At 51.7% G+C, this 27417-nt stretch overlaps 1 protein-coding gene across 7 annotated transcripts in view; it reads left to right on the forward strand.

Moving 5' to 3' along the window:
- CABIN1 (calcineurin binding protein 1) overlaps positions 1 to 27417 on the forward strand; it is a 153591-nt gene that overhangs the window by 77151 nt on the left and 49023 nt on the right. For all 7 annotated transcript variants that reach the window (XM_043557875.1, XM_043557874.1, XM_043557876.1 and 4 more), the window contains 2 exons: positions 9379 to 9561; positions 14776 to 15107. In XM_043557875.1, coding sequence (XP_043413810.1) covers positions 9379 to 9561; positions 14776 to 15107 — 515 coding nt within the window. The remainder of the gene's footprint in view (positions 1 to 9378; positions 9562 to 14775; positions 15108 to 27417) is intronic.

A 27417-nucleotide genomic window follows, 5' to 3' on the forward strand; every position in this document is an offset into this window, starting at 1 on the left:
AAGGACAAATGTGTAAAAATGTACATTGTGTACAGTAGCCAAGATGCTCTGAGGTGGGCCCTGTGTGTGCAGTCCACGGTGTCCAGGCTTGGGGCAGGGGGCTGCATGTGGCATCAGTCCTCACCAGCCTCCCTTCCCAGGGTCAAGGAGAGGTCAGCTCACGGTAGGCAAGCTATATGCTGTGAACAGATGTTTTCAATGTGGGAGAGGCTCCTAGTGGCACTTAGGTTGTCCTGCGTGTGCCCTGCAAGGTGGGGGCTGATGTTGGGGCAGGGAGGGAGGCTGTCAGAGGGCAGAGCCAGTCACCTTTGTTCTCCTCTCCATTCTTAACTTTTAAGAAACCTCTCCAGGCTGTAGCTGGTCATGGTATATGTTGAGTGCCTGTTATGTGCTGGGCAGGAAGAAGGCCCACGAGGAAAGCCAACACGGGCACCCTGATTCCCGCTGCCTGGTTGGATCTGTGTGTCCCTAGGTGGTGTCTTGGGGCAGCAGTTGGTGCCATGAGAAGGTGCCATGAGCTAACTGTGGGGCCTGGTGGGTTGGGAGGACTTCCTGGAGAAGGTAGTCCTCCAGAGAGGCCTGCAGGGCCGTTTCAGGTGAGGGACATTGGGAGCAAAGACATGGAGGTTGGAGGGCCCTACAGCGTTTGGACTGAGGTCACTGGGGTGGACAGAAGAGAGACCTTACAGGGAGAGAGCTTGGGAAACCAGCTGGGTCTGAGATAGGGGCACAGGGGCTCTTTGTGACAGAGTGATGAATGGTGAGGGTTACACAGTGAGAGCTGCACATGAAGACAAGTCTTCTCCCAGCTCTGAGCATGAGCCTCAGAGGCCCAGAGTGGTGACGCCGCTGTCTGAGCACGGCCATGGTGATACTCTTGTGCCTGCCTGTTGCCTCAGTATGTCTGCCTCCTTTTCAAGGGCCCTTGTGTTTCTGGTGTCTCTTCTCTTGGGCGTCTGTCCAGGCTCCTTGGCCTGCCAGAGGGTGTCCCTCCCTTACAGCTAGCCTGGCTTCTGGTGGATGTGTTCTTTCCTGGTGGTCATCAGGGACCCACTGGGGCAGGGTTTGTCCAGCTGAGAGATTGCTCAAAATATTGATTCCCCCAAAGTTTACTGTTCTTAGAAACCTGTTGTTTCTAGTTGGCAGAACATTTGTGATCTTTTCAGGGTTCGCTAGTCAGAGTTGCTGCAGATTTTGATGATACAACCACATCTTTCCCCTCAAACTTTCATTGAACTGAACTGGTGGAATAAGTGGTTGTGAGCTATTTCTAGTTCTAACTGCTGGAGCAGGTAGAGAAAATGTGCCAGGAAGCTTGTGTCTTGTAAGCAAAGAGCTCTTTTGGGTTGGCCTGGAAATCCTACGAATGTTCAAGGGATTTGAACTGAGTCAAACCTGAACAAAAAACTCCAAATTCTTACAATACAGTCTGCTCTCACACTCCTTGGAACGGACAGCCTTTCTGTCACCAAGCCAGGTCCCTTTCCTTCTGCATCCGCAGCTGTCGTTCCTTTGCAGTTGGCTCTGCAGGTCACACCTCAGAAGTGGAGGGTGTCATCAGCAGTGGCTGGCAGATGAACATCCCTCTAAAGACTCGGGGGGAGGGGCTGGGGTGGCCCAGAGGCATAGATGTGAAACATTCCAGTGATTAACAGTAGGAGAGTGAAATATTTATAATTTTGCCACAAATATTAATTAGTGTGAGCAGGTTTTGTGTGGGCAGACTTTCAAAAGAACATTCTGAAGCAGAGCAGAGGTAGCCTGTAGAGCCTGTCCACTATTGCGTCTTCTTTCCTATTGATGTCTAGGCAGCTCCTGAAGGAAATCAGGAACCTGGCCTGTGGGCAGTCCCTGGAGTCCCATTTAGGTACATGCTTCCCTGGAAGGCCATCCTGCCCAGCCCTGTGGGAAGTCTGGCTCTTCACCTGAGTCTGGGTCTCTTGTGCAGAAGAGCTTCCCTTCTGTCTCCTGTCCCGCCTCAGGACCAGGAGCCCAGGAAAACCCCCAGCCCAGGCCAGTCTGCAGAACTTACAGGAGGTGGCCAAAGCAGGGAGCCAGCTAGTTCTGCCTGGCCCTGCCCTCTCCCTCTGGCTCTGCTCCAGCAGGCAGGTGAGAGAAGGGAGGGCCGTCGTTGCCTTCAGGCTTGGCAGCCTTTGCCTGCAGAGCACCGGCAGACCCACCTGGTTGTCTGAGCATCAGGACAGGCCAGCACCCTGGGGGTGTCCTACAGTGCCCAGCCTATACGTGGGCCTCTAGGATGTGGAGGAAGCACCCCTGGCCATCAGTGCACAGTTACACAAAGCCGTACGTCAGCTCATTTGGACCCTTGGCCCACAGTGTCCCAAATAAGGAATGTGCTATCCATAGACAGCTTCGTGGAGAAGGTGGGACTATGGCCAGGCCTGGAAGGAAGCTCTGTTCACTGCCAATGGAAGCCGAGTGCTCTCCAAGCCAGAACTGCCCCACCTCTTCCACACATACGGGCTCCCCACGTCCCTTTATCAGGGCACACTGCTAGTCTCTGGGCTGTGCACAGCGGTGCTTGAGCCTGTGCTGAATTTGGCTGGCCAGGAGGCAGTCAGGATGTGCTTAGGTGGACTGGGCTTTGCCCAGAGGCATTGTCTGCCCAGGAGATAGAGTCATTCTTTAAGAGATTTTCATTGTTTTCTTTCACCCTGTTGGTGTAAAAGAAATGAATTTAGTTTTCTTTTAATCTGACTTGCTTCTTGGTGCAAAGTTCTCGGTTGCTTCCTAGTATTCAAACTCAGGATGATTTTATTTTATTTTATTTTTTTTAATTTTTATTTTTGTTTAATGTTTGTTTATTTTTGAGACAGAGAGAGACAGAGCATGAATGGGGGAGGGTCAGAGAGAGAGGGAGACACAGAATCCGAAGCAGGCTCCAGGCTCTGAGCTGTCAGCACAGAGCCCGACGTGGGGCTCGAACTCACGGACCGTGAGATCATGACCTGAGCCGAAGTCGGACGCTTAACCAACTGAGCCACCCAGGTGCCCCTCAGGATGATTTTAAATAGCTTTGTGCCTACCCTCTTTGAAAGGATTAGAGAGAAACTTGGCCCTGGACTCTTGTTTACAGTGATGTGCCCATCCTCTGTTTCCTAGACTTGCATCTCTCTCAGGGTTGGGCAGGAACATTACCCATGCCCTTGCTTCACAGGCCTGGTGAGTAGGGGGGTCACAGCTCCAGCCAGGGCACCTCAGTGTGCAGAGCCCCTGCCTCTCCAGCTCTGAGCTGCAGGGAGGCACTGCAGAACTGTGGTGGCTCATGGCGGTTTCTAGACTTATTTCACTACCCCCTGACCATCAGCCTTCCTCGGGGCTCCTTAGGTGCTCATTCATGATCACCCCTGGGGTAAGGGCTTGTCCAGAATCGCCACGGTGCCGCCGCCCCCCCCCCCCAACCCCCCAGGGCTGATATTGGTTTTTTCTCTCCATCCTTTCAGAGGACAGGCTGTTCTGGGTTCTTGTGTGTATATCTGAGAGGCTTGGGGCGGGAGGCCTGGTCACAGTGCCTGTGCTTACATGCGTCCTGCTCCTTGGCTGTGGCTGTTGTTGCTGTGGATGTTATTTTGTTTTTCTTTTCATTTTTTTATTTAAAAATAATTTCTTTTTAACATTTATTTATTTATTTATTTATTTATTTATTTATTTATTTATTTTTATTTTTGGGACAGAGAGAGACAGAGCATGAACGGGGGAGGGGCAGAGAGAGAGGGAGACACAGAATCGGAAACAGGCTCCAGGCCCTGAGCCATCAGCCCAGAGCCTGACGCGGGGCTCGAACTCACGGACCGCGAGATCGTGACCTGGCTGAAGTCGGATGCTTAACCGACTGCGCCACCCAGGCGCCCCAACATTTATTTATTTTTGAGAAACAGAGCATCAGTGGGGGAGGGGCAGAGAAGAAGAAGGGAGACACAATCCGAAGCAGGCTGCAGACTGAGCAAGCTGTCAGCACAGAGCCTGACGCGGGGCTCGAACCCACAAACTGTGAGATCATGACCTGAGCCAAAGTGAGATGCTCAACTGACTGAGCCACCCAGGCACCCCATGTTTTATTTATTTATTTATTTTTAAGTTTTTTTAATGTTTATTTATTTTTGAGAGACAGAGAGTGAGTGGGGGAGGGCAGAGAGAGAGAGAGAGAGAGAGAGAGAGAGAGAATCCAAAGTAGGCTCCAGGCTCTGAGCTGTCAGCACAGAGCCCCACGCGAGGTCCGAACTTGTGAGATCATGCCCTGAGCCAAAGTCAGACGCTCAACCAGCTGAGCCACCCAGGCGCCCCTATTTTATTTATTTTTTTTATGTTTATTTACTTATTTTGGGAGAGAGAGTGGGGAGTGGGGGAGGGGCAGAAGGAGCAAGAATCCCAAGCAGGCTCTACATTGTCAGCCCAGAGCCCGACATGAGACTCAATCCCATGAACCTTGAGATCATGACTTGAGCCGAGATCAAGAGTTGGATGCTTAACTGACTGAGCCACCCAGGCAACCCCGCTGTGGATGTTATTTTAAAGAGTCTCAGTAGAGGCTCTACCTGCTAATATTTGCTCCCAGAGGAGCAAACACCCCTGAAGCCCAGTGCGGTCCTTTTTTGCCCACACCATTCTTAGGGCAGTCTGCTGCCTTCCCTGCTCACTCTGGTGCATGAGAGGTTCCCTCACTAGGCAGCATCAGGAGGTATTAGCACGTTGGGAGTAAATATCCGTTTGCTTAAGCCAATCCTCGGTTTTTGTAATAATCACAACTGAGATTCCAGCAAATTAGCGATTCTTTAGGCCCAAAGCCCAACAGCTTATGAGTGCATGAGCTCATCAGGCAGCAAGCCAGTTCTCGTGAGATCTTCCTGGCTAGGCCCGCTTCCCGGATGCTTGCCACATGGTGCGCTGCTCAGCCATGCAGTGACTACAGCTGCTCTGGATGCTGGTGGAAAGCACCTCTCCTGGCCTATCAGAAGGACTTCATCACTGCAGGAGCATGGCCCACCAACTTGTCCGAGCCATTGGTGTTCTCTTTGTCAGGGCCAGAGTAAATGCTGCACTGCAGGATGGGCCACTGGGCTGTCACACCTGTGTGCCAGGCACTGGGATGTGGAGGCCTCCATGGGGATCCTATTTGTTTGTTGGGAACAGAGCAGAGAGAACGTGCCAAACATATTGTGAGGCCTGGAGCAGCCCAAGTATGCAGATCTGGGGTTGGAATGTGAGTCTGAGACTCCCGATTTCTGAGCTCCTGCAGTGACCCCGTATGACCTCTGGAGCCAAGGGTCCACTTTCCATATAGACAGCAAATGGGCTGCCCCTGCCATTTCTCTGAGAGAAGTGATCTCTTCACACTGGGGAATTGGGTTTGGGACCTCTCATGAGGGCAGCAGACCTGCCGGTAATCCCCATTCAGTGCTCACAGAGCCTTGGGGTCTGGCCTTGCAAGTCAGGAAAGCCCCTCACTAAGTGTGAGGCAGAGGGGTCCAGTCAGGTCCCTGCTCCCCCAGCAGTGAGATGCAGAGGTTCTGTGTTGGTCGCTGAAGGGTCTCACATACACTTCATGTCCCAGTTTCTACTGCTCCGCCAGCCCAGCTGTGACTGATACCTACCGTTACTGGGCAGCGGACATTGCAAAGGCAGCTAAGGAGGAAGGGCTGCGGCAGGCTCTGTGCGGCTGCCTGAGAGGTCCCTGTCTCCAAACCCTGCTCTATGATCAGACGTGGGTGAGGAGGCTGGAACAGCACAGCTGCCTTTGGAAGCACAGGCCTAATTCCATGTTCCTCTGTGCAGGCAGGACTGCTGTGGACGACCCTGTCATGTCAGTGTATAAGAAGCGATTACCACCCCATCGACATGGTGCTACTCAGGTGTGATCTTCAGCCTGGCATAAGCAGAACCCTTTGCCATGCAGAGCAAAATCTCTGTAATGTCAAGTTTGAGACGTTACTAAAACAATCGGTCCAGGTTCTCTGAAACAATACTATTGGTCATTGAGCTGATATTTTGGAACACTTATTGGGTATCAGGCCCTATTTCAAGCACTTTACATGTACTAATGTATTCAATCCTCATAATTCTGTGAAGTGGGCTTTTGTAATATCACAGTTTTACACAGGAGGAAATTGAAATGTAAAGAAATTGTGGCAATTGCATAGTCTCTCCAGCCTAGTAAGTGACTGAGTAGGATTTAAACTTAGGCAGCCTGGATCTCTCAGAGTCCAGGCCTTTGATTTGGTTGAAACAACTTCAAGTATTGTTACAAGTTTGTTTGCCCACCAGGCTGCTCATGTCTGCCCTCCCAATGGGCTGCCGGTATTTGAAGTAGTTGAGCAAAGAGTTAGAGGGTTTTGGAGGCCATGTCTGCCTCTCTCCCTGTGTCCCCAGAAGCTCCTATGCCATGGACCTCTCTGAAAGGATGTGTGGTTGCAGTTCATAGGTGGGCAAGGGACTTAACCTGTTCAAGGTCACATAACTAGTGAGTGGCACTAAGAGGAACTTGAACTTGGCTCTCTTGATTCCTATTTCATTTAGCTTCATCCTTCAGATACACAAAGTTAAAGACAAAGTTTTATTTTTTAAGGTTGCATTTTGTCTCTATTAATGGCTTATTATTTATACCTTCTTAAAAAAATGTAGTGACTGCCTTAGGCTTAACAAAATACATGTTGAAGTCATCACAGCCCACCTTCAAATGATACTATACTACTTCATGGGCAGTGAAAGAACCAAGAACCTCCCATTTTTTATACCCTTGTTTTCATTCATTTTACTTTTACATACACTGTAAACTCACAATAGGCTGCTACCCGTTTTTGCTTTAGACAGTACTACTTTAGAGGAATTAAACATGAAGAAAAAGAATGTCTTTTTTGTTACTGCTTTAGCCATTTCTGAGGAACTTCATTTCTTTATGTGGATCCAAGTTTCTGTCTGGTTTCAATTCATCCTACCGGAAGAACTTTCTTTAATGTTTCTTATAACTCAGATTTCATAGTAAGGAATCCTCTTAGCTTTTGTTTTTCTGACGAAGTCTATTTCTCCTGCATTTTTGAGAGAGATTTTCACTGGATATAGAATTTGGGATGGACTTTTTTTTTCTTTCAGCATTAAAGATGTCTGACTTGCATGGTTTCTGATGAGAAGTGTGCTGTAATTCCTAACTTTGTTCTTCCATATATGATGTGTCTTTCTCTGCTTTTGAGATTTCCCCTCTATCTTTGGTTTGTAGCAGTTTGAGTATGAGATATCTAGGTATGGGTTTTTGTTGTTGTTTTTGTTTTGTTTGTTTTTTTAAATGTGTGGAGGAGTCTTTGCCCTGCTTGGTGTTCTCAGAAACTCTTGATGATTTGATGTCTTTCATTATTTTTGGAAAATTCTCTGTCATTATCTCTTTAAATACTTCTTCTGACATGTGTCTGTGTCATTTCCTTCTGGGATTCTAATTAGTACGTTAGATCGTTTGGATGCTTTTGTGTGCTCTGTTCTGATTTCCCCTCCACTCTCTTTCTCTCACTTTGGATGATTTCTACTGACCTATCTTCAAGTTTTGGTTATTTTTCCCTCAGCTGTGTCAGGTGTGCTGAGAAGCTTGACAAAGGCATTCTTTGTGTCTCTAATTGTGTCTTTTATTTCCAGCATCTCTATTTGAGTCTTGCTCATAGTTTCCATCTTACTCCCCAAATTCCCTGTCTGTTCACGAATGTGTCCCCCTTTTCTAATAGAGCCTTTAGCATACTAATTACATTTATAGATCATGTTATTCTTAGTTATTTTTTAACTGTATTTTATTTATTTGTTTGTTTGTCTGTTTGTTTACTTACTAACTAATCTCTATACCCACCCAGTGTGGGGCTTGAACTCATGACCCTGAGATGAAGAGTCATATGATCCAGTGACTGAGCCAGCCAGGTGCCCCTAATCTTAGTTATTTTAAATTTCCCATCAGGTAGTTCCAACATCTGGGTCATCTCTGAGCCTTGTTCTGTTGATTATTTTCTCTCTTGACAATGTTTCTTTTCTTTTGTGTGTGTGCCTCATTTTTATAGTGAATATCAGATATTATGTGTAGGATGGAAGAAACTGAAATAAGTAATATTTATGCTGGGAATGGCCTTCTCTCTCCTTTTCTAGTCTGTTAGGAGGGGGAGTTAGGCTAGTCAGAAGTTGAGCTGGGGTTGGTTTTTGTTGTTGCTGTGGTTACCATTAGTGTACCACTGACTTCAAATTCCTATGACCTTACCTTATGCTTACAGGGGGGCTGATTTGCCAGAAGGTTTCTCAGTGTTCCATTCCCACCTTCAGCCTTAGGCCTTTTGTACACACCTCAAAGACGGTCTCTCTCCATGTTCTTGCCCCTCTTCCTATGTAGACTGTTTTGTGTTACTTGTGCTTGTTAGCCTGGGGTAGGGATAGGGCTGGTTCTCTTTTGTCTCTATCCAGCCGCAGACTGAGGCAGACTGTGTCCCTGCATCTCAGGAGTGGGGCTTTGCTTTTCTAGTTGTGGGCGACTTCAAATGTTTGGGCCCTGAATGGCTTCCTGCCCCTCCCTCGGGAGGTTTTTCTTTTCCCTTCCCACAGCTGCAGTGGGTCTTCACCTGTACCCTGGAGGCAGCAAGATTTGCTGTACCTCCCCAGCTGGCTTAAAGCTTTTGTTTCTTAGGGAAAAAAGTTTCCACCAGGGCTTCATGCCTTTCCTATAGCGGCAAACACACTTCCTTTCCAGGCCTGCACCACAGGAAGGTTTCCTTCAATACCTCTTCCTGCGCTGCCTCTGATCTTTCTCATGAGCGCATGGGGAGCTCCAAGGAGAGGAGCTAACGTGTAGGTAGCAATCTCCCTTGTGTCTGCGACCCCGGGAATCTCCATTCTCACTCTAGACCACTCTTGGCCTATTGCAACCAGATAAAAATTTCTGCAGGACTCTTGCTTGCCTTAGTTGTTCATGCCTATTGTCTCTGTGTGGTAGAAACACAATAGAATGGTGTACTACCGTGCATCTCTTTCCAACTCCACGTTCAGCGACATAAGGTTGGCTGGTAGCCTGAATTGGCCATGGTGGGAGTATTTATGCCACAGAAATCAGTAAATGCTACAAATGTGGGCTTCCCCCCTACCCCAAGAGCCAATTGTTAACCATTTACCAGAACACCACCATTTGGGGAAACCCCACAAGGTTGACCGTGGAGATTGGTGCCTTTGGTGAGTGGCTCAGCAGCCTTCTGGGACGGGTAGGACTCAGCAAGGTCACAGTGGCTGTGCTCATGTCGTCTCCTCTGCAGGGCAGTCACCAGGACACTCACCCTGGGGAGGCCCCGCCATGTTGGTGCTGGTGTGGATTCATGCTGCTGCCCTCTCTCCCTCCTTTGTTCCCCTCAGAGCGCAGCCAGGATAGCACGGCAGTGGCGCTCTCGGACTCCAGCTCGACACAGGACTTCTTTAATGAGCCTGCCAGCTCATTGGAGGGCTCTCGGAAACTCTATGTGGAGAAGAAGCTGCCTGTTCCCAGTATCCAAGTGGGCCCGACTGGTAAAGACCTTCAGGGGCCCACAGAGGAAAGAGGTATGAAGACCTAGCTTGGTGTGTTTAGAACTGCTTCGGTGAAATGGCCTGTGACAGTCTGGGCAGTCTGAAGAAGGTGGGCTCCCGAGTGGCCCAGGTCCTGTCTGGCTCCTGTCCTCACACCTCCACCTGCTGCTCTGGGGCCTCAGTTGGGCAAGTCGCTCGCCTCCGTGGGCCTCTGCACTCCCTGTAGGGTGGGAGGGAGCCCAAGGCCTGTGCCTGGAGTTGTGAGGATTAAGGGAGGTGGCTCAGGAAGGCATTCACACCGTGTCTGGCACACAGTGTGTTCTCAGTGACACCTGTCGTTGTTGTTATGACCCCACTGTGGCCATATGGGAAAACCACATCCATGACGTGAGCGCCCTGGATTTTTTTCTTAAATACCTAGTTATTAAAAAAAATCTTTGGATCCTAAATGTCACCAATGTGTTTTCTTTTTAGTGTGAATCATACCAGGCCTCTAGGGAAAAGTGCCTCCCTTTTCAGTCAGGAGGCCCTGATCTAACCCCATGCCTGGCTCTCGTGGGGTCCCCGGGCTCCCTTTGTGGAAACCAGTGGGCAGAGCCCCACACCCAGCTCGCAGGAGAGTGCTGGCAGGCTGGATGGATATCTGCGGCACCCCTCTGGGGCTGCGGCTGGGCAGCTGGCCCTGGGTTTTGAGAGCTCTCCCACCCGGACCAAGACTTGCTAAACAATAACAACCACAACAACCCAGACCCATGCTCAGCGGCCCTGTGCCAGGTGCTATTTTTTGTCCTCCCAACCACCCTAGGAAACAGCCCTGCGGCTCTTCCCATGTTACAGGTGAGACCTGAGATTCAGAGAGGGTTGGGAATTTATCCAGGGTTAGTTCGCACCCTTAACCTCTGCCCCATGCTCCCTCTCTGGGTGGGCTGGGAGGGGCAGGTAGGATTGGCGATGACCTCCCCTAGGACGTGTTTTTACAGGCCCTGGATGGGAGAGTCTAGGTTCAGGAGTTCACGTGTAGACGTGGCCCCTTCGTGCTGGGGATGGCCTGTCCTAGCTCTGTGTTCCTCACCAGCCTCCCCAAGCTGGCCTTAGCAGGTGGTGAGGCTGCATGCCCTGCAGGTTGGCAAAAGTGCCCCCATTAGGGTCAGGTAAGAGGACACAGAAAGTGAGACCAGTGCCCCACTCTCTCACTAGGCACTTACGCTATCTCAAACCGATGTTGACGTTCTGCAACTAACATAAACATACCACAGGGAGCTTGAAAGGGGAAGGAACAAGTAACCTATAGTCCCAGCACTCTAATACAGCAACTCTTGTTCATGTCCAGTCTTAAAAATAAGATTACTTTAACTATTGGACAGGTGAGGCCTGTTGTCTGTGCTCCGTGGCCCATTAAGCAGCGAACTGCTGTGGGTGCTGTTGTGTCACCCCGGCCTCTCTCCACCATGTTTGGGGAAGTGGGGGATGCAGGTTGGGGTGCTGAGCTCAGAGAGAGTCAGCCGTGGTCTGACCTAGGCTGTGCAGGGCTTTCCAGACACACGAGGGGCATCCCACCCCTTCCCTCCTTCCATTCAGAGCCAATGGTTTAAGCAGACAGTGTAGGGGCTCACCACTGGTAAAGAAAGTTTGAGGGGCTCCTGGGTGGCTCAGTCAATTAAGTGTTGACTCTTGATTTCAGTTCAGATCATGATCTCACAGTTTGTGCGATCGAGCCCTGCGTCAGGCTCTGTGCTGTCAGCACAGAACCTGCTTGGGATACTCTCTTTCCCCCTCTCTTTCTCAAAATAAATAAATGCTTTCTCTCTCAAAATAAATAAATAAAACATTTTACCAAAAAGTAAAAAGGAAGTTCAAGTAGAACCATAGTCATGGCAGTAGCTCGTAGGCTTGAAGGGAAGCATCTTCTGTGGATATATCTCTCCACTCTAAGCCCAGCTTTTCCTGGTAACCGCAGTGAAGTTGGTGAACTTCCTGTTGGAAATTGGTGAACTTCCTGTTGGAGAGTTGGTACAGCAGAGAATGTGTTCTGAGCCCTTGCGAGGCAGACAGCATAGGGAGCAGTGCGCTTCTCCAGGCCTGGCCCTGGTTAGTGGTGGTCTCTGACACACTCTCCTCTGGGCTCCCAGTGGGCAGGAGCTCTGGCCACCAGGGCTCCCATGGTTTTTGGCGCCCTGCAGAGAGCCAGGATATGGTTCTGGGCCAGGGCTGGGTGTGTGCCCCTGGTGTGCTCCATACCCCAGCTCTTCAGGTGCACCCTCACGGACGGCCTTGCCCCCAGCCTGCTGCTTCTCTCATGGTCAGTGTCCCAGAGCTCACTCGCAAATTTCGTGGGAGTTGTTTGACAGCAGGGCACAATGGAGCCCAAGTCTGTGCCAGGCCCTGGGTGCTGAGCCGAAGCAAGAATGGTTCTGACATTCATACCCCTCCTGATGCCCAGGTGCCCTCCCTCCCGTGGCATCCAGCAGATGCCTCTTGACTTCTCCATTCTGCTTTGTGTCAGGGTGCCTCCAGGAAGGAGGTTTCCCTACAGATGACTCTCCAGCTAGTTGAAGCTCACCTTCTTACGAGTCAGAGCTTCAAAAAATGTCTAAAGTGAATGGAGCAACAGTAAAGGTTTATTTTGTTTTATTTTTATTTTATTTTATTTTATTTTATTTTATTTTATTTTATTTTATTTTATTTTAGAGAGAGAGAGCACGTGAGTCAGGGAGAGGGGCAGAGGGAGAGAGAGCCTGACCTGGGGCTTGATCCCATGACTCTGGGATCATGGCCTAAGCTGAAATCAAGAGTCAGACACTCAACTGACTAAGCCACCCAGACCCAGACTAAGTCTGAAGGTTTATTTTTTTAATAGAGGGAAAAGCTGCCCAAATTTCATTCTCTAAACAGAAGCGAACTCTGTTAATTACTCTGAGGGCAGCATAGTTTGTCAACAGCCTATGTGGTCCTGACAGTGGACACGGGTGCCCAGCCCGGGCCCTCCCTGCTACCTGGACCCGGGGCAGGATATGGGCCAAGGGTGCTGGTACAGCTACCAGCCACTTTGTTCAGGGACCACCATCCCATGGCTGCACCTGCCTCTTCTAGGTCAAGTAGAGGCCTGGTGATGATGCCTGAGTGCCTTGCACAAGGCAGGGGTGGCAGTGGCAGAGTGGGAGGTGGCCTGGTGTGTGCACTCTGGGCATGCTAAGCCAGTCCTTATTGCCAGCAGCAGCACCAGAGTGGCCAGAGCATTGCCTTGCTTGCTTTTTATCTTTAGGACGAAGTCTCCTCATTTTTATGCTGCCAGGGTTAGGACTAGACACCCTAGCTGGGAAGCACTGTGTGGGCTTATTGACGTTTCTGACTTCCCCCCTTTCTTCCACTAATGTGACCTGTGAGGCTCTTTCAGCCGTGGAGTGGACACTGTGTGTGAGGCACATCACCCATGTCTCCTGCACCTCTTCAGGCCACCCAGATCCCTGAGTAGCTAGGTTTTTCATTCACTCTGGCATCACTACTTTTTTTCCCTTTTCTAATGTGTTTTCAGACATGCCTTCTGACCTCTCTTTGGATAAATTCTTGACCCTGTGCTCACTTTCCACAGGATATGTGTTCCTGTGTGTCTTTGTGTGTGAGCACACACTTAGCACCTTATCTGAGCCCTTGGGAGGTCTTTATCTTCATCCTATTTCCCCATCTCCCTTATGCCTACCACAGGGCTGGGCCCAGAGTCGTTGAGAACGTGTTTGTTGAGCCACATTTGAAATGTGTCCCTTGAATTGAACACTAGAAATCAGGCACATTTGTAAGGCAGTGGTGTCCCCGTAAGATGCCAGCCCTGAGCAGACTTCTAGTTGCTGTCATTGTGCTCTGAGTGGGGTGCCTGTGGGACCTAAGTCGTTTCCTGAGCTCCCCTGAGAAGAGAGCACAGTGTCAAGATCAGATGTGACCTGCTTTTCATTCATTCATTCGGCTTCAAACTAGACCCTGTGCTAGGCTCTGGGCAGTGGGGGAGGGGGAGACACCCGTGCATAAATGCAGTGGGATCGGTGACATCAGAGAGGTGGGCACACAAGGCACTCTGCAAACCCCACCTTGGGGCCCAGGAGGCCTGCAGGAGAAGGTGACAGTGAGTGGAGTCCTGAAGGATGAGAGCGAGTGGGTGAGGCAGGGGAGGGTGTGCAGACGGTGAGTCCAAAAGGAACAACAGTGTTCCCAATGGGAACAACCATGTTCCCAATGGTTGGTTTCAAGGTGTGAGGCCCAGAGGGTAGGTAGGAGGGATGACAGGACTGACAGGAGGTAGCCTTGTGCGCTGTGATGAGCAGCTTGGCTCTGTCTTGCTCAGATTCTTTCCTTAGCAAAAAGAACTCGATGTGCACCTGATGTCTTTTTGCTTAAACCTGATGATGGTTTTGCTTAGGGGAACTTGGGACCTTAGTCCTTCACCACTCTTCCCTACCGCAGCAGGCCCCAGCCTCCTTTTGGCTGCCACTACAGTTGGAAAAGGTTGACAGGCTGAGGACAGGAAGGAGCTCAGCCCACAGTGGCTGACAGGCTTCAGCATTAGTGCTGGGCTACTTCTCTGGCCTCCTCCAGGCAGGCCTTGCCAAACTCCTGGGTGCCTGACCGGCCACCTTCCCCTCACTGCTTGCCCCCATCCTCTTCCTTCAATCCTTCCCTCCTGGGCCAGTCTCCTTCTCCTGCAGCCCCTGCCACCCAGCTTGGGCTCTCCTGTGTGTGAGCTCTTGGTTCACGCACAGTAGCAGCAGCAGCTCTGGAGAAGGATGTCGGGTAGGCTGTGGGCAGAGGTGCTAAGCGGCAGAGCAGGTGCAGTTCTTTGTGCGCCTTTCCTGGCTGTTTTATTCCATGGTTGTGGCAGCCACACCTTCCTTCTGTGGACTGCTTCCCCATGCACCTGCATAGGCCTAGGAAGCGGGACAGCCTTGTGCTGCCATTCAGAGGGGGGACTCAGAGCCCCGCTTGCCACCCCCACCGTCTGCAGCTTCAGGGCCCCTCTGCTGCATGCCAGCTGGGACATCCTGTTTCACAGGGGAGGAGAGTGGGAGGCTATGGAGGCCTCAGCCAGCAGGGGCAGAGCCAGCACCAGGCCCCATGCCTCCTACTGGGTCTGTTGGGTCCAGCAGCTGCATAGCAAGGGCACAGACTTAGCTGTGCCTTTCACCTCAGTAAGATTACTCCTTACTCCTGTGGGGGCAGGGATTAAAACTGAGGTGACTTTCTTTTTCTTCTCACCCACAGGGAAAACTGAGGAGTCCTTGGAGAGCACGGAAGGCTTCCGGGCCACAGAGCAAGGCAGCCAGAAGCCTGCTGCAGACCCCCCGGCCTCTGCCTGCATTGCTGCCAAACCCCCAGCATCTGCACCTGCCCTGTGGGACGGAAGGAAGAGAGCGGACACCCTGGGGGAGCCCGCAGCCTTTCCCCAGGGGCTGCCGGCTGGGGCAGAAGAGCAGCGCCAGTTCCTCACCGAGCAGTGCATCGCCTCCTTCCGCCTGTGCCTCAGCCGCTTCCCCCAGCACTATAAGAGCCTCTACCGACTGGCCTTCCTCTACACCTACAGCAAGACCCACCGGGTGAGCGAGCTGCCAGCCCATGGGGGGCGGGAGAGGGGTTTGATCTTCCCAGGGCCCAGGAGCATCTCTTGAGTGTCGGTGGGCAGAACAAACCCAGGTGGGAGCTGCCAAAGGTCTTGGGTAGCGGTGCATGGGAGGGGTGGGACAGGAGAGATGTGGGAGGTGAGTCCACACAAGAGTGGTCCAGCTTTCCAGGTGAGAGTTGGTGAGGACCACAGGTCACAGGAGGGATCAAGGGAGGAGCGGGTATAGGGGCTGCTCCCAAAGCAAGATCACAGGCTCAGGTACTGCTGCGGGCTGAAGGGTGAGGGCCTACAGGCTCATCAGCTCTTGCCTGTGAGGGCCAGTGTGTCGACTCTTACTCCACTGTCCGGCTTCCTCTCCACTTCCGTTCACCTGTCCTCCTCAGCATGGCCCCACAGGCATATCCCCAGATGCCCTATAGAGATCCCCCTCCTCTCTGGCCCAGGGCTTTGCTGCAGGCTCTGTCCCCTCTGGCCGCATCTTGCGGAGAGGCCTCCTCACCATCATCCTGCCCCTGGGCTCGCCTCTCCAGTACAGCTGCCAGAACCATCTTCACAGCCTCTGCTGCATGGGGGTTGGGTGCCGACAGCCTCCTCCAGCTCTTTTTGGAAAGCAGATGATGTAGCGATTCTTAACAGCTGTGCCCCAGGCTTAAGCTCTCTCAGGGACTTCCCAGCCAGACGGCTTCTGCTGGCAGGTAGCATCTGTGCAGGGACTGTGGCATGTGTGTTCTTTCACTCTTCACTTACCCGGGAGGCACTGGAGACAGTGTCCTGGTCGTGGTGCCTGCCCCCATGGAGGTACATTCTAAGGGACAGGCAGATTGTAAAACACGGAAACAAGCAAATAAAGCTAGTCCCATTGTGACACATGCTAAAGAGAAGATAATGGGATACACACAGGAGTGGGGGTGCTGCTCTGGCACCATGAAGGCACCCATTAATCTGAAACCTGTAGGGTGGCTGTGGCAGAGTGGGGAACAGTGGCAGTTTGGAGGACAGGGAGAGAGCCCAGATCAGGCAGATTGCCTGAGCATGTGGCAGTGTTGGGTGAGCCAAACTGGTGTGGGCAAGGGCCAGAGAGGGCCAAGGTGGTGGGGTTAAGCGGGGGCAGCCTTTGGTTAAGCAGGGGCAGTCTGTCTGTGGTCTCTATTTTCATCTGGCTCCCTTACTCAGTCAGGTCCTGGCTCAGAAACATCTTCCTCCCAGAGGCCCTCTGCCGGCCCCTTCTCACCAGCCTCTGTGGGACCTTTGAAGAACCAGGAAGGACAATTGGCCAGAGAGATGGATCTTGGCTTGGCAATGGTTACATGACAGGAAGTTGTTACTTGATAGAATTCTGTTTGGGGGCTAGGCACAGGTAGGTGCCCTGTCACAGTTGTATCTGCCCAAAATGCTCACAGGGTTTGGTTGGTTTTTGTCAGAGCAGAACAGGGGGAGCTGGTGTTGGCAGGCTTGGTGAAGGAAGGGGTCTCACTCTGAGTATTGTCTCTCCTTCAGAGCATCTGACTTTTCTGGCTGCAACTGCCATGCCTCAGCCTCCCTCCCTGCACAGCCTGTATTTTGCAGTGGACCTTACCTCTAGTGCCCTAGGCCTTCTGAACCCAGGCAGGCAGACCTGGGTTTTAATAAAACCTCCTCTGCAGCAATCTTCAGGGGTGGCTGACACTGCCCCTGCCCCCTACCATGTTCCGGTGCTGCTTTGGGAACTTTCCTTCTTTTCCTCTTTTGGGAGCAGCAGAGCCCAGTGCAGGAACTCTCATGAGTCTCAGTTGGAAGGGACACTGGCACCCATCATCTGGATCTCCCCCACCTTGGGCATCCCCCTCTTCAGATGCTCCCCCAAGCAGTTGCGCAGCCCTTGCCAGCTGGGGTCAGCTCTTAGCAGGACTTGGAGTTTCCCAGGGTGAGCCAAATCTTCCCCACACGGTAGCAGGTGGCCTTCTCCAGAAGCCAATGCCATGACAGAATTTGGAGTGCAAGATGACTATTAGGGACCAGCCACTGTGGAAAGGAGGGGAAGATGTGGGGTTGGATGGAGAGAGATTTGAGGGAGAGCCCCATTAAATGGCTTTAGTCTGAGCGCAAAGGACCAGTGCATGTAAAGGGCCCCACCCAATACCAAGCATAGTGCTATTTTCACAACCTGTCCCCTTGCTGGGTGAGTTTTTTAAAAGTAGAAAGCAGCATCTATGTCAAAAACATTAGGGAGGGGATAGCCACAGCTCTGCTAGCCTAAAACAAAAGCCATTTTGTGTGTTATTTCCCAGCTCTCGGGCACACACACCATTGACTGTCACTTCTGAGGCTCTAAGTACTCAGGTCGAGGAGGTGGGGATCTTGTTCTGTCCACTTTCCATCTAGATACCTGGCTCAGGGTCACACAGGGGTGAGTGATAGCCTGGGACTGGCTTGGGTAGTCTCGCCCCAGCCTAGCTGCTCCACTACTTACCCCACCATTAGAGCATCCATGCTCAGTTTGCCATTTTGCTATTTCGTCGAATGTCCCCCAGGTCGTTTTGGTCATCCTGATGGTCTACAGGGAGGGTGGATCCCGGTCAATCCAGCCGTCCCTGTTGGTGGGAATGGAGGCTGCCTTGGCTTCCTTCCCAGAAAACCCTGCACAGCCATCAAGCTCTGTTTCTGTCACGGCTCTTCTGTTAGCTGCATTTCCAGGTTGGGTTCCTTGGCTTTCTGAAATGGAATGCTGGTCTTGATTCCGGAAGAGATCCCCTTCCTTACATAGCAATTGTGTGTGGGTGCCAGGTATGCTTCGGGAGCTCTCCAGGCTGCCACACCCTAGGCCCTGGTGCACCCGGGCAGCGCCACTGGCTTCTTTGCTTATTTCACTCAGAGACCTTTGCTGAGCAGCAGGTGTCACCCCAACTTGAATGGTAGGTTGTTAACACCTCACTGCACTGAGAGCCTGAGTTGGGGCTGACCCTGTCTGGGACATGCCATTGTCCTGGGGGCTGGGTATCAGCTTGTCCACAGATCTGGGGGACACAACTGGTGCTCTCACTGACTAATGCAGAACCATTAGCTGACAAGCAGCGACTGCTTTCCAAACACAGCTGTTTGGTAACAAATGCTTCCTGCTGTATATATTTAACAGCAACACATTTCTTCATAAAATCCGCCTGTGGGCTTGGCAGTGGCATTTTCCTATTGCCATCTTCTGGCTCAGTGGCCAACTGGCAGGAACATCCATCATCCCTGCCTTCAGAGAGACCCCGGGGGCTGTGCATATTGACTCTGGATCCCTCAGGTCTTTCAAGTGCCCCCAGCTAAAGCTCTGTTCAGTTCAGAGCCCCCCTGCCCCCCGCCCTTCCCATTCCAGGCCTTTATGGAGAGACTGCCCTCAGGACACAGGGAGCCACTTGCTTAGCTGCTGGCAGCAGAATTTCTGGGGGAGGGGGAGCAAATGTGGGCTCGCCTGGGTTCAGATCCTGGCTCTGCAGGGGTGGGGGGCTCCTCTCTTGTGATACTTGCACAGAATTATTGTGACAGTGAGGTGGGGGTTTGGGGCCCCATACACTGGCCCTCAGCCAAGATTCCTCCTCTCCCCTGCCATTGGGCCTCTCCCCAGGACTCCAGAGCCCATTTCCTCAATGTCAGGATCTCCCATGGCTCCTGGTCTCTCCACTAGACCTTCTGAGGGCTGAATCCACCCCTCAGGGACCCTTGATGCCTGTTTAAGGCCGCCCTCCTGCCCAAGGCTGGCTTTGTTGGGTACAGGCTAGCCCCTGCACTTCCCAAGGTGGGCCTCCCACTATCCTCCACTGAGGGCCAGGGGCACCTGAGGAAGCAGGACTCCCTAGAGCTGTCCACACCTTAGGGAAGATCACACATGCTGATGGCCATAAGGGCCCTAAGTCTAGCTATTGCATCACTTACAATCACCAAGATTACTCTCTTCTCCAGGATTTTGAGTCCTGTGCTGTCAGTCCATGCTTAGAAAAACCTGTGTCCTTGAGTCCACCTGAGCAGCCCAGGAGGGAAACCACATGGCATTGGGACCTTTCATCCTGAGAGTTCTGAAAGTCACTAATGGGATCCAGAAAGAAGACTGAGGCATGGGTGCCCCTGTCCCAATTCCCCCTACCTGCTGTCTGTGGCTCAGCTGGGGAACTGAGCCCTTCAGCACCTCCTGCCACAAGTGGTCTAGGAGAGTGGATTATAAGATGGTCCCTAGAACCATAGTCTTGAAAAAGAACAAACTTGGAGGACTCACACTTCCTGGTTTCAAAACTTACTGCAAATCTATAGTAATCAAAAACTGTGGAATATTATTCAGCCTTAAAAGAAGGAAATTCTGATACATGCTACAATGTGGGTGAACCTTGAGGACACTATGCTCAGTGAAATAAGCCCAGCACAAAAAATCAAACACTAGATGATTCCATATAGTGAGGGATCTAAAGTAGTCAAAATCAGAGAGACAGAAAGTGCAGTGGTAGTTGCCAGGGGTTAGGGGAGAGAATGGGAATTGTTTAATCAGTATAGAGTTTCAGTTTGATAAAATGAAAAAGTTCTAGAGATTTGTTGCACAGCAATGTGAATATATTTAACACAACTGTACACTTTAAAATGGGTAAGATGAGGGACACCTGGGTGGCTCAGTCGGTTGAGCCTCCGACTTCGGCTCAGGTCATGATCTTGCAGTTCATGGGTTTGAGCCCCGCGTCGGGCTCTGTGCTGATAGCCCAGAGCCTAGAGCCTGCTTTGGATTCTGTGTCCCCCTCTCTTTCTCTGCCCCTCCCCTGCTCACGCTCTGTCTGTCTCTCTCTCTCAGAAATGAGTAAATTTAATAATAAATGAATAAATAAATAAAATGGGTAAGAGGATAAATTTTAGGTGTTTTGTGCCACAATTGAAAATAAACAGTGTGGGGGTGCCTGAGTGGCACAGTTGGTTTAGCATCTGACTCTTGGTTTCCGCTGAGGTCATGATCTTGTGGTTTCGTGGGTTTGAGCTCTGCATCGGGCTCTGTGCTGGCAGTGCAGAACCTACTTGGAATTCTCTCTCTCCCTCTCTCTCTAGCCCTCCCCCACTTGTGCTGTCTCTGTCTCTCTCAAAATAAATAGAAAAATTAAAAAAATAAACAGCGTGGTACTAGTTTAAGCATAGATGTATAGATCAACGGAATAGAACTGGGAGCCCAGAAACAAAGGCATACATCTATGGTCAATTGATTTTTGACAGGGGTGCCAAGATACTTCAGTGGAGGAAAGGACAGTCTTCTTAACAAATGGTGCTGGGATAATTGGATATCCACATGCAAAAGAATGAAGTTGGACTCCTGCTTCGCACCATGTTCAAAAATGAACTCAAAATGTATCAGAGAGCTAAGCTTCAGAGCTAAAAGCTATAAGACTCTTAGAAGAAAACATAGATGTCAATCTTCATGACCTTGGACTAGGCACAGGTGACAAATAACAAATAAATAATACAGTAGTAACAATAATAAACAGGACACCATCAAAATTAAAAGCTCGTGCTTCAAAGGACATTACTGAAACGAAGATGGTCCACAGAAAGGGAGAAATATTTATAGGACACACGCAGGCACACCTCGTTTTACTGTGCTTCACTTGACTGCACTTTGCAGATACTGTGTTTTTTACACATTGAAGGTTTGTGACAACCTTGTGTCGGGCAAGTCTTTTGGCACTGTTCTGGCAGCATTTGGTCACTTTGTGTCTCTGTGTCACATTTTGGTGATTCTCGCAAAAATTCATACTTTTTTCGTTATTATTATAGTGATCTGTGATCAGTTATTATGACTTGCCGAAAGCTCAGATGGTGGTTAGCAATTTTTAGCAATAAAGTATTTTTAAATTAAGATATGTGCGTTGGGTTTTTTTAGACATAATGTTGTTGACACGTAATAGACTATAGTATAGCATAAACATAAATCTTATATGCACTGGGAAACCAAAAAGTTCATTTGACTCACTTTATTTTGATATTCACTTTATTGTGACTCGAACTGAATCCACAATATCTCTGAGTATGCTTATATGTGGTAAGGGACTTGTACCTAGAATATATTAAAAAAAAAAACAACCCAAAACCTTACAACTAAATAATTAAAAGCCAACCCAATGTAAAAGTAGGCAAAGGATCTGAATAGACATTTCTGCAAAGAAGATATACAAATAAATGGCAAATAAGCACAGGAAAGATGCTCAGTACCATTAGCCATTAGGGAAATGTCAATCCAAACCATGTTGAGATACCACTTCACACCTGCTAGGCTGGCAGCCTCTCCTGCTGGGGGTCTGGGGGTGCAGGAGCAGCCACTGCCCTGCTGGCAGTTCTGGGGGGGGACAAGGGAGTTGGGCACCAGGACTGTGTCTCCTGTATAGAGACCAGAGTTTGTGAACACTGGTGGTGCTTTCCAGGGCTGGTTTCCTCTGTGGAAGGGCCTCTTGTTTGGGTTACTGCCTCGCCTAAACTTCTTCGTTTTGTGCTTGTCGTTCGGTCTTAACTTGGGGAATGTTTTTCCTGTTCTTTGCTCCTGCGGTCCTCCCAGGTCACTTGAATTCTTAAGAGAAAGGCTGAGAAGCACACACCAGCGTGGAGGTGAGACAGGCCGGCCGGGCAGCTCCTCGGTATTGTTTCTCACAGCACCCTGCCCAGCAGGACGAGCAGGAAACTGAGGCTCAGAGGGGATAGCAGCTTGTCTCAGACCCCTTGGTGAGGATGTTGCAGGGCCTGTACTCTGCCCCGAGGAGTTGGCCAGCTGATGAGGGCCTCTAGGACTCAGATCTTTATTCTGCTTCTACTTTCCTTTTGGGAGAGACTGAGGCCTAGCCTAGTTCCTTCACCTGGCCAGGTGTGTGGATGCCCAGCTTCTTGCTAAAGCCCCACGGCAGCTGCCTGGCAGCATCAGGCTGAACCAGGAAATGTTTACTAAGAGCCCTTGTGTGACAGGCTGGTGGTTTAGCAGAAGCAAGGCTGTCCTACCAGCCCACTGTGAGAGCGGTGGCCACACAGTAATTGGGCTGCTGCTGGTCAGTGTGGCAGGAGTCAGGTAGTGAGCTGGAGCTGGAAGTGAGGAAGGAGAGGAGAAGGGCCTGTTCTATGGGAGAGGCCACCTTCCTGGGGCTCGGCAGACAGCCAGTTTCTGGGCCCCGGGCAGGGACTCTGCTCATCTGGCCCCAGCACTGCCCGAATAAGGGTTGGCCTTCATTCGACCTGTGCGTGACCAAAAGGTTTTCCTCCCACTCTCCTGGATGGGCGTGAGCCTTGCTGGCTCTGCTGTGGGATGAAACCCACCTTTTGCTGTGTGGCTTCACACACAGCAGCCGGAGCAGCTCTCAGATACAGTTAGCACCCTGTTGTCACCAAGAGGTGACACCCAGGTGAGGATTGCTCAGGAACCTGAGGTGTGAGATGGGGAAGGGGCTACTCAGCCTGCTTTGATCATAGGCATGACTCCCAGACCCTATGATTAGAGTGCCTCCCCGTCCCACCACTTGTCCCCTTGCCAGCATGCATCCTGGAACCTGAGCCACCCCTCCCGAGGGCCAGCTCCCAGAACCTCACTTGTACTCAGCCAGCTAGCCAACTGGCTTCCAGTTTCAGTCCTGTGGACAGGTTTCTTAAGCTGTCAAGTGGAGATGACAGCACCTTGGTTATAGGTTTTCTTGTGAGGAAAAGTGAGTTAATGCTTTTTTGCCAGCTGGGAAACATATATACCAATGACAAGAGCAGCCTGTCTTGCAAGCCCCACATGCACTCTGCTTTGATGGGAGCAGAGGCCACTCACTCTGAGCAGTGCTCTGTCCCTGTCCCAGTGTACTCCCGCAGGCAGCTACACAGCATCGTGGCCAAGCCCTGTTACAGTGCATCCTCCTGAAGGCATATGGCGGGATGGTGGCCTGGCTGCTCTGGCCTAGTCATACCTACTTCTCTGGCCCAGAACCTTTGTGGGGTGAGCCCAGGCCCCAGTGTCTGTTTAGGACTTGTTTGGTTTGAAGCTACCTCCTACCAGAAGAGTCCCAGCAGTACTGCTTCTGCCTGTAATCTCCAGAAAAGTCACTGACATTTGACTTGGGAGTCAGTTTATGCTCTGGTGTGAGCTAGGGCAAGAGTCTGGCCAGCTGGGCCGTGAACCTCTGCCCTCAGCCATCTGTCGTGGGTAGTTTCCCACCCGCCTGTGCCACTGGCACGTGTGGAACCTGCAGAGCCAGCTTAAACAAGAGGGTCCGTGAGGAAGGCTGTGTACTATCTGACTGGGTGGGTGTGAAGGGAGTCCTCTAGGCTGTGACACAGCCGCCCCCGGCACAGCCTGCGAGATCCTGCTGCATACATGCAACTCAGTGTCCCAGGAACAGGTGGCATTCCCGGCCAGACAGCAGGACCAGGCATGAGGAGGGCATGCCGACCATCCCTTCAGTCCCTGTTCCCTTTCTGTATACGCAAAACGATGCTGTGCCCCAGGCTTCCCACACAGAAGCCCTGGGCTGCCGCAGATCCTGGCCAGCCAGGCTCTTGTTAAGCTTTCTGTGATTTACAAAATGAAACTGAAGATTTTTCTCAACTTTGGGATCTCAATAATGCATTCCAAAGTCTCTGCAACATGGTTTGAAGATTTTGCTGTACCTTTGGGTGTCAGAAGAGAGAGCACCGATGGTCTGCATTAGGCCCACTGCTTTCCTTGTCCTCTCTCAGGAAAGAGGAGGGATCTGGATCCCAACAGTTCGAATGGGTTGAGTACTCCACTAGCAGCATCCGGTACAGATAATACTCAGTTTAGAAAGAAAACAAACTACCACCACCTCATCATCCCGCAGACCACTACGTGGCAGAACTCCTTGTATTTTAGTGTCGTCCCCTCGTTGCCCCCTCGGCATGGTTCCTATGCATCTCTGCGGGTTCATTCATTCAGCAGCTGTCCCCTGTGTTGTCACGTGCCAGGCCCTGTGTGAGGTGCTGGGATACAGTGGTGTACACAGCAAAACTCCTCCCCTTGAGTGCACACAGAGGGAATGGAGAGTAGAAACATGCCTGATGGCGGTTAATGATGTGTCTGGAAGAAAGAGAAAGCTGCTAAGGGGGTGCAGTGGGGGAGTGCGGCTATTTAGGCAGGGAGGTCTGGAAAGGCCTCTCTAGGCACAGACCTGAAGCTGGTGAGGGAACTAGGCAAAGGAGAGGCTTCTGGGTGGACAGCACAGCCAACACATGTGCCTTGAGACAGGAGCGGCCCTGGTGGGCCAGAAGCCCGTGTGACCGGCTGGGCAGCGAGGAGAGGGGAAGAAGATGCAGTCAGAGCTCCTGAGGGCCTGATCGGGCAGGGGGGAGTTGTGGGGCAGCATTTGAAGTGAGGTGAGAGCTACCACAAGGTTGTGTGTGAAAGACTGGCTGCTGTGTAGAGAGTAAAAGGATTTGCCAGTCACAGTCCTTCAATGGCTCCATCCTGCTGCTAATCCGAAGAGCCTTAATGAAGGAGGCACTTACAGTGGCCTGGGTGGAGACCAGGAACCCACAGGGCAGGGCTAGTGCAGGGCCCTGGGCCAGCCCTGGGGCGCCTTAGCTGCAGGCTGCCTGTCAGAGCTTTTGGTCCTTGGTGGCCGACCCTCAGCACAGGCGGAGGGAGGGAGCTCAGGAAAAATGCTCTGCTCTCATCCCTGCCCTACTCTCTGCTCTCCCACTGGTGCCGCTGGCTGGTCAGACCCACCCAGCAGCAGGGGGTGCACCTCTGTCCTGGCTCTTCAGGTAGGTGTGGGGAGGGCAGAGGATGAGCACTGGCACACTTTGCCAAGTTCAAGGGCAAGTCCAGGTTCTTGGGGAAGATGTGGGAAGGCCTGGCTTGGCAGGGAGAGGGGGCTGCATGGGCAGGGGTGCTCTCCCCAGGACACAGGTGGGGAACTTAGTGCGTTTGTAGACAGCTGCTTTCCTCTGCTATCGTTGGTGTTCTCCAACTGACCCTAAGAGTGGCCTCATGGTCACTGCCACCCGCATCCTTCAAGTGGGCAACCAGGGCTCCAGGAGGCTATAGGACTCTCCCAAGACTGCCAGGCACTCATTCATTTATTCCTTCAACAAACTTCATTGTGTACCACTCACTGCATGCCCTTGTGGAGAACTACCAGGCAAACCTAGGGCTTCTGAATTACTGTTTTGAAGGAAGAACAGAGAAGGGTATCTTGAAAGACAGACTTCATGCTCCAGTCTGCCCAGCACATGAGTTCCCAAGCAGTCCCTTTTCCTATAGATTCCTTGAATAAAGGAGCCCAGGGTGATGGTTCTGTCCCAGCACTCCTGCCTCCAGTCCTGGGCGCACCCCCCCATCCCCCCACATACTGCCGTACCTTCCTTTCTCAGCACTTCAGACCTTCTCGCTCCTTTCACTCTTTTTCCAATATCTGTCGTATTCCTTCGTGGACCCCTGCTGACCTAGCCCCTGAGGAGCCATCAGTCAAGAAGTCACATGGTGCTCCTGCCCTCACAGGGCTGACAGATGAGAGGGGGCAGACAGCAAAAGCATCAGAGTCAGCAGAAGAGGCTGTTTAAGGTGACCATGGGACTGTGGGGACGGTATTAGGGGGGCTGGTGGGGGTGGGGTGAGATGGTGCCTGGCTGAGAGACCTATAGGGACCAAAGTAGGGGCAGAGGTAAGTGTGGCTGGAGAGCTACACATGATGGGGGAGGGGAAGGAGAGAAATGAGCCTGAGTGTGTGCAGGTAAACTGAGGTATGGAGCTGGCTCTCACTCTGAGGGAGCTGAGGCCTTCAAGCAGAGGAGTCAGGAGGGTCCCTCTGTCTTATGCCAGGCAACAGGCGGTGGAGGACACTGAGGTACCATATGCTTCTGGGGATTCTTCTCCCTGCCTCTCAGCAGAGCTCTGCCCTCCATCTGCCCCTTGTTAGGGCATAGTGCATTCTGCCATCTGTCAGAGGAGGGTGTGTGCACTAAGCCTCAGGGGGCCAATGAATCCCAGGAAGATTGGTGCTGTTATCTGGCAAGTGGCCCCATGGTGTTTTCTCCCATTCCCAGAGGTGACAGTAAGCCGAGGCTCCGGGCCAGTGGCGTGTTGACAGCTTGCTCAGGGCCTGAGACCAGGCTGCTTTGGAGCTGTCCCTGGTGGCCAGCTAGGCTTCAAGCACATAACATGACCCCAGGCAGATTTGTAAAGTGACTTTCCCACCCTGGGGTGAGGATGCACGATAAAAAGTCCAGGCCTTGGAGTCCTCCGTTCCTGGACCAGAGTGCAAGCCTGGCTCTGCCACTGCCTTCCTGGCTTGGGGGCCTCGGACCAACTCTTGGACCTCTCTGAGCCTAAGTTTCCTCTTTGGTAAACTGGCACTTACATAGGATGAGGAGTTCTGTGCTGTTCTTAGCCAGGTGGCCTGGTGCCTCTCGCCTCCCCATAGCATGAAGCTGCAGGGCAAACTGCAGTACAGGTGTGTCATGGTGGGTCAGCTCTCCCTGCCCCTCCACTCCCCTCCCAGCCTATCACTTGTCAGTTACTGGGTAGGTTTCTTTATCGCTATCAGCTCCCACCCGGGGCCTCAGACATGCATTAGCTAAGGTCTCTTCTGAGCCGTCTGGACATTGTGTGCCTTTGCCATCGATCAGCTCTCTCTGGCAGGCCAGGGAGATGGCTGGGGAGCCTTGCTCTCTGCCGGTCTGTGGGGGCCAAGTCTGCAGGAGGCTAATTGACAATCCTGATCGGGTTTGGCAGGCCCATGCTTTCTGCACTCTTCTCAAGTGGCTGATTTTCAGGTCTCTAAGAGTGCTGGGACCTCTCCCGCAGCCACCTCCCTTCCTGGTCCTCTACCTTCCACCTGACTGTTCCAGTGGGAAGGGCCATCTTGGTGCAGATGTCATGGGAGAAGCTGCAGAGTGGTAGCAGAAACAGAAGCCATAGAGGGATGTGTGTCCCTGTCCCATAGCCTTAGTGCCTGGGCTCAGGGAAGTACCCCTGGCTCAGGGAAGCAGGGTCCCCTCACTCTCTCCACCCTGGCCCTGGTGCTGTTCTCTTGCACGTGTCCCCAGCCACATGGAAGTCTCTGTTGGGTTTTATTTTCTTGATGTTCTTTTTTTTTTTTCTTTTAATGTTTATTTATTTTTTAAAGAGAGAGAGAGAGAGAGACAGAGAGCGGGGGAGGTGCAGAGAGAGAGGGAGACACAGAATCTGAAGCAGGCTCCAGGCTCTGAGCTGTCAGCACAGAGCCTGACACGGGGCTCGAACCCACAAATCGTGAGATCATGACCTGAGCCGAGGTCAGACGCTTAACTGACTGAGCCACCCAGGCGCCCCTATTTTCTTGATG

This window comes from Prionailurus bengalensis, chromosome D3 (assembly GCF_016509475.1).
Source record: "Prionailurus bengalensis isolate Pbe53 chromosome D3, Fcat_Pben_1.1_paternal_pri, whole genome shotgun sequence".
In the NCBI taxonomy this organism is placed as follows: Eukaryota; Metazoa; Chordata; class Mammalia; order Carnivora; family Felidae; genus Prionailurus; species Prionailurus bengalensis.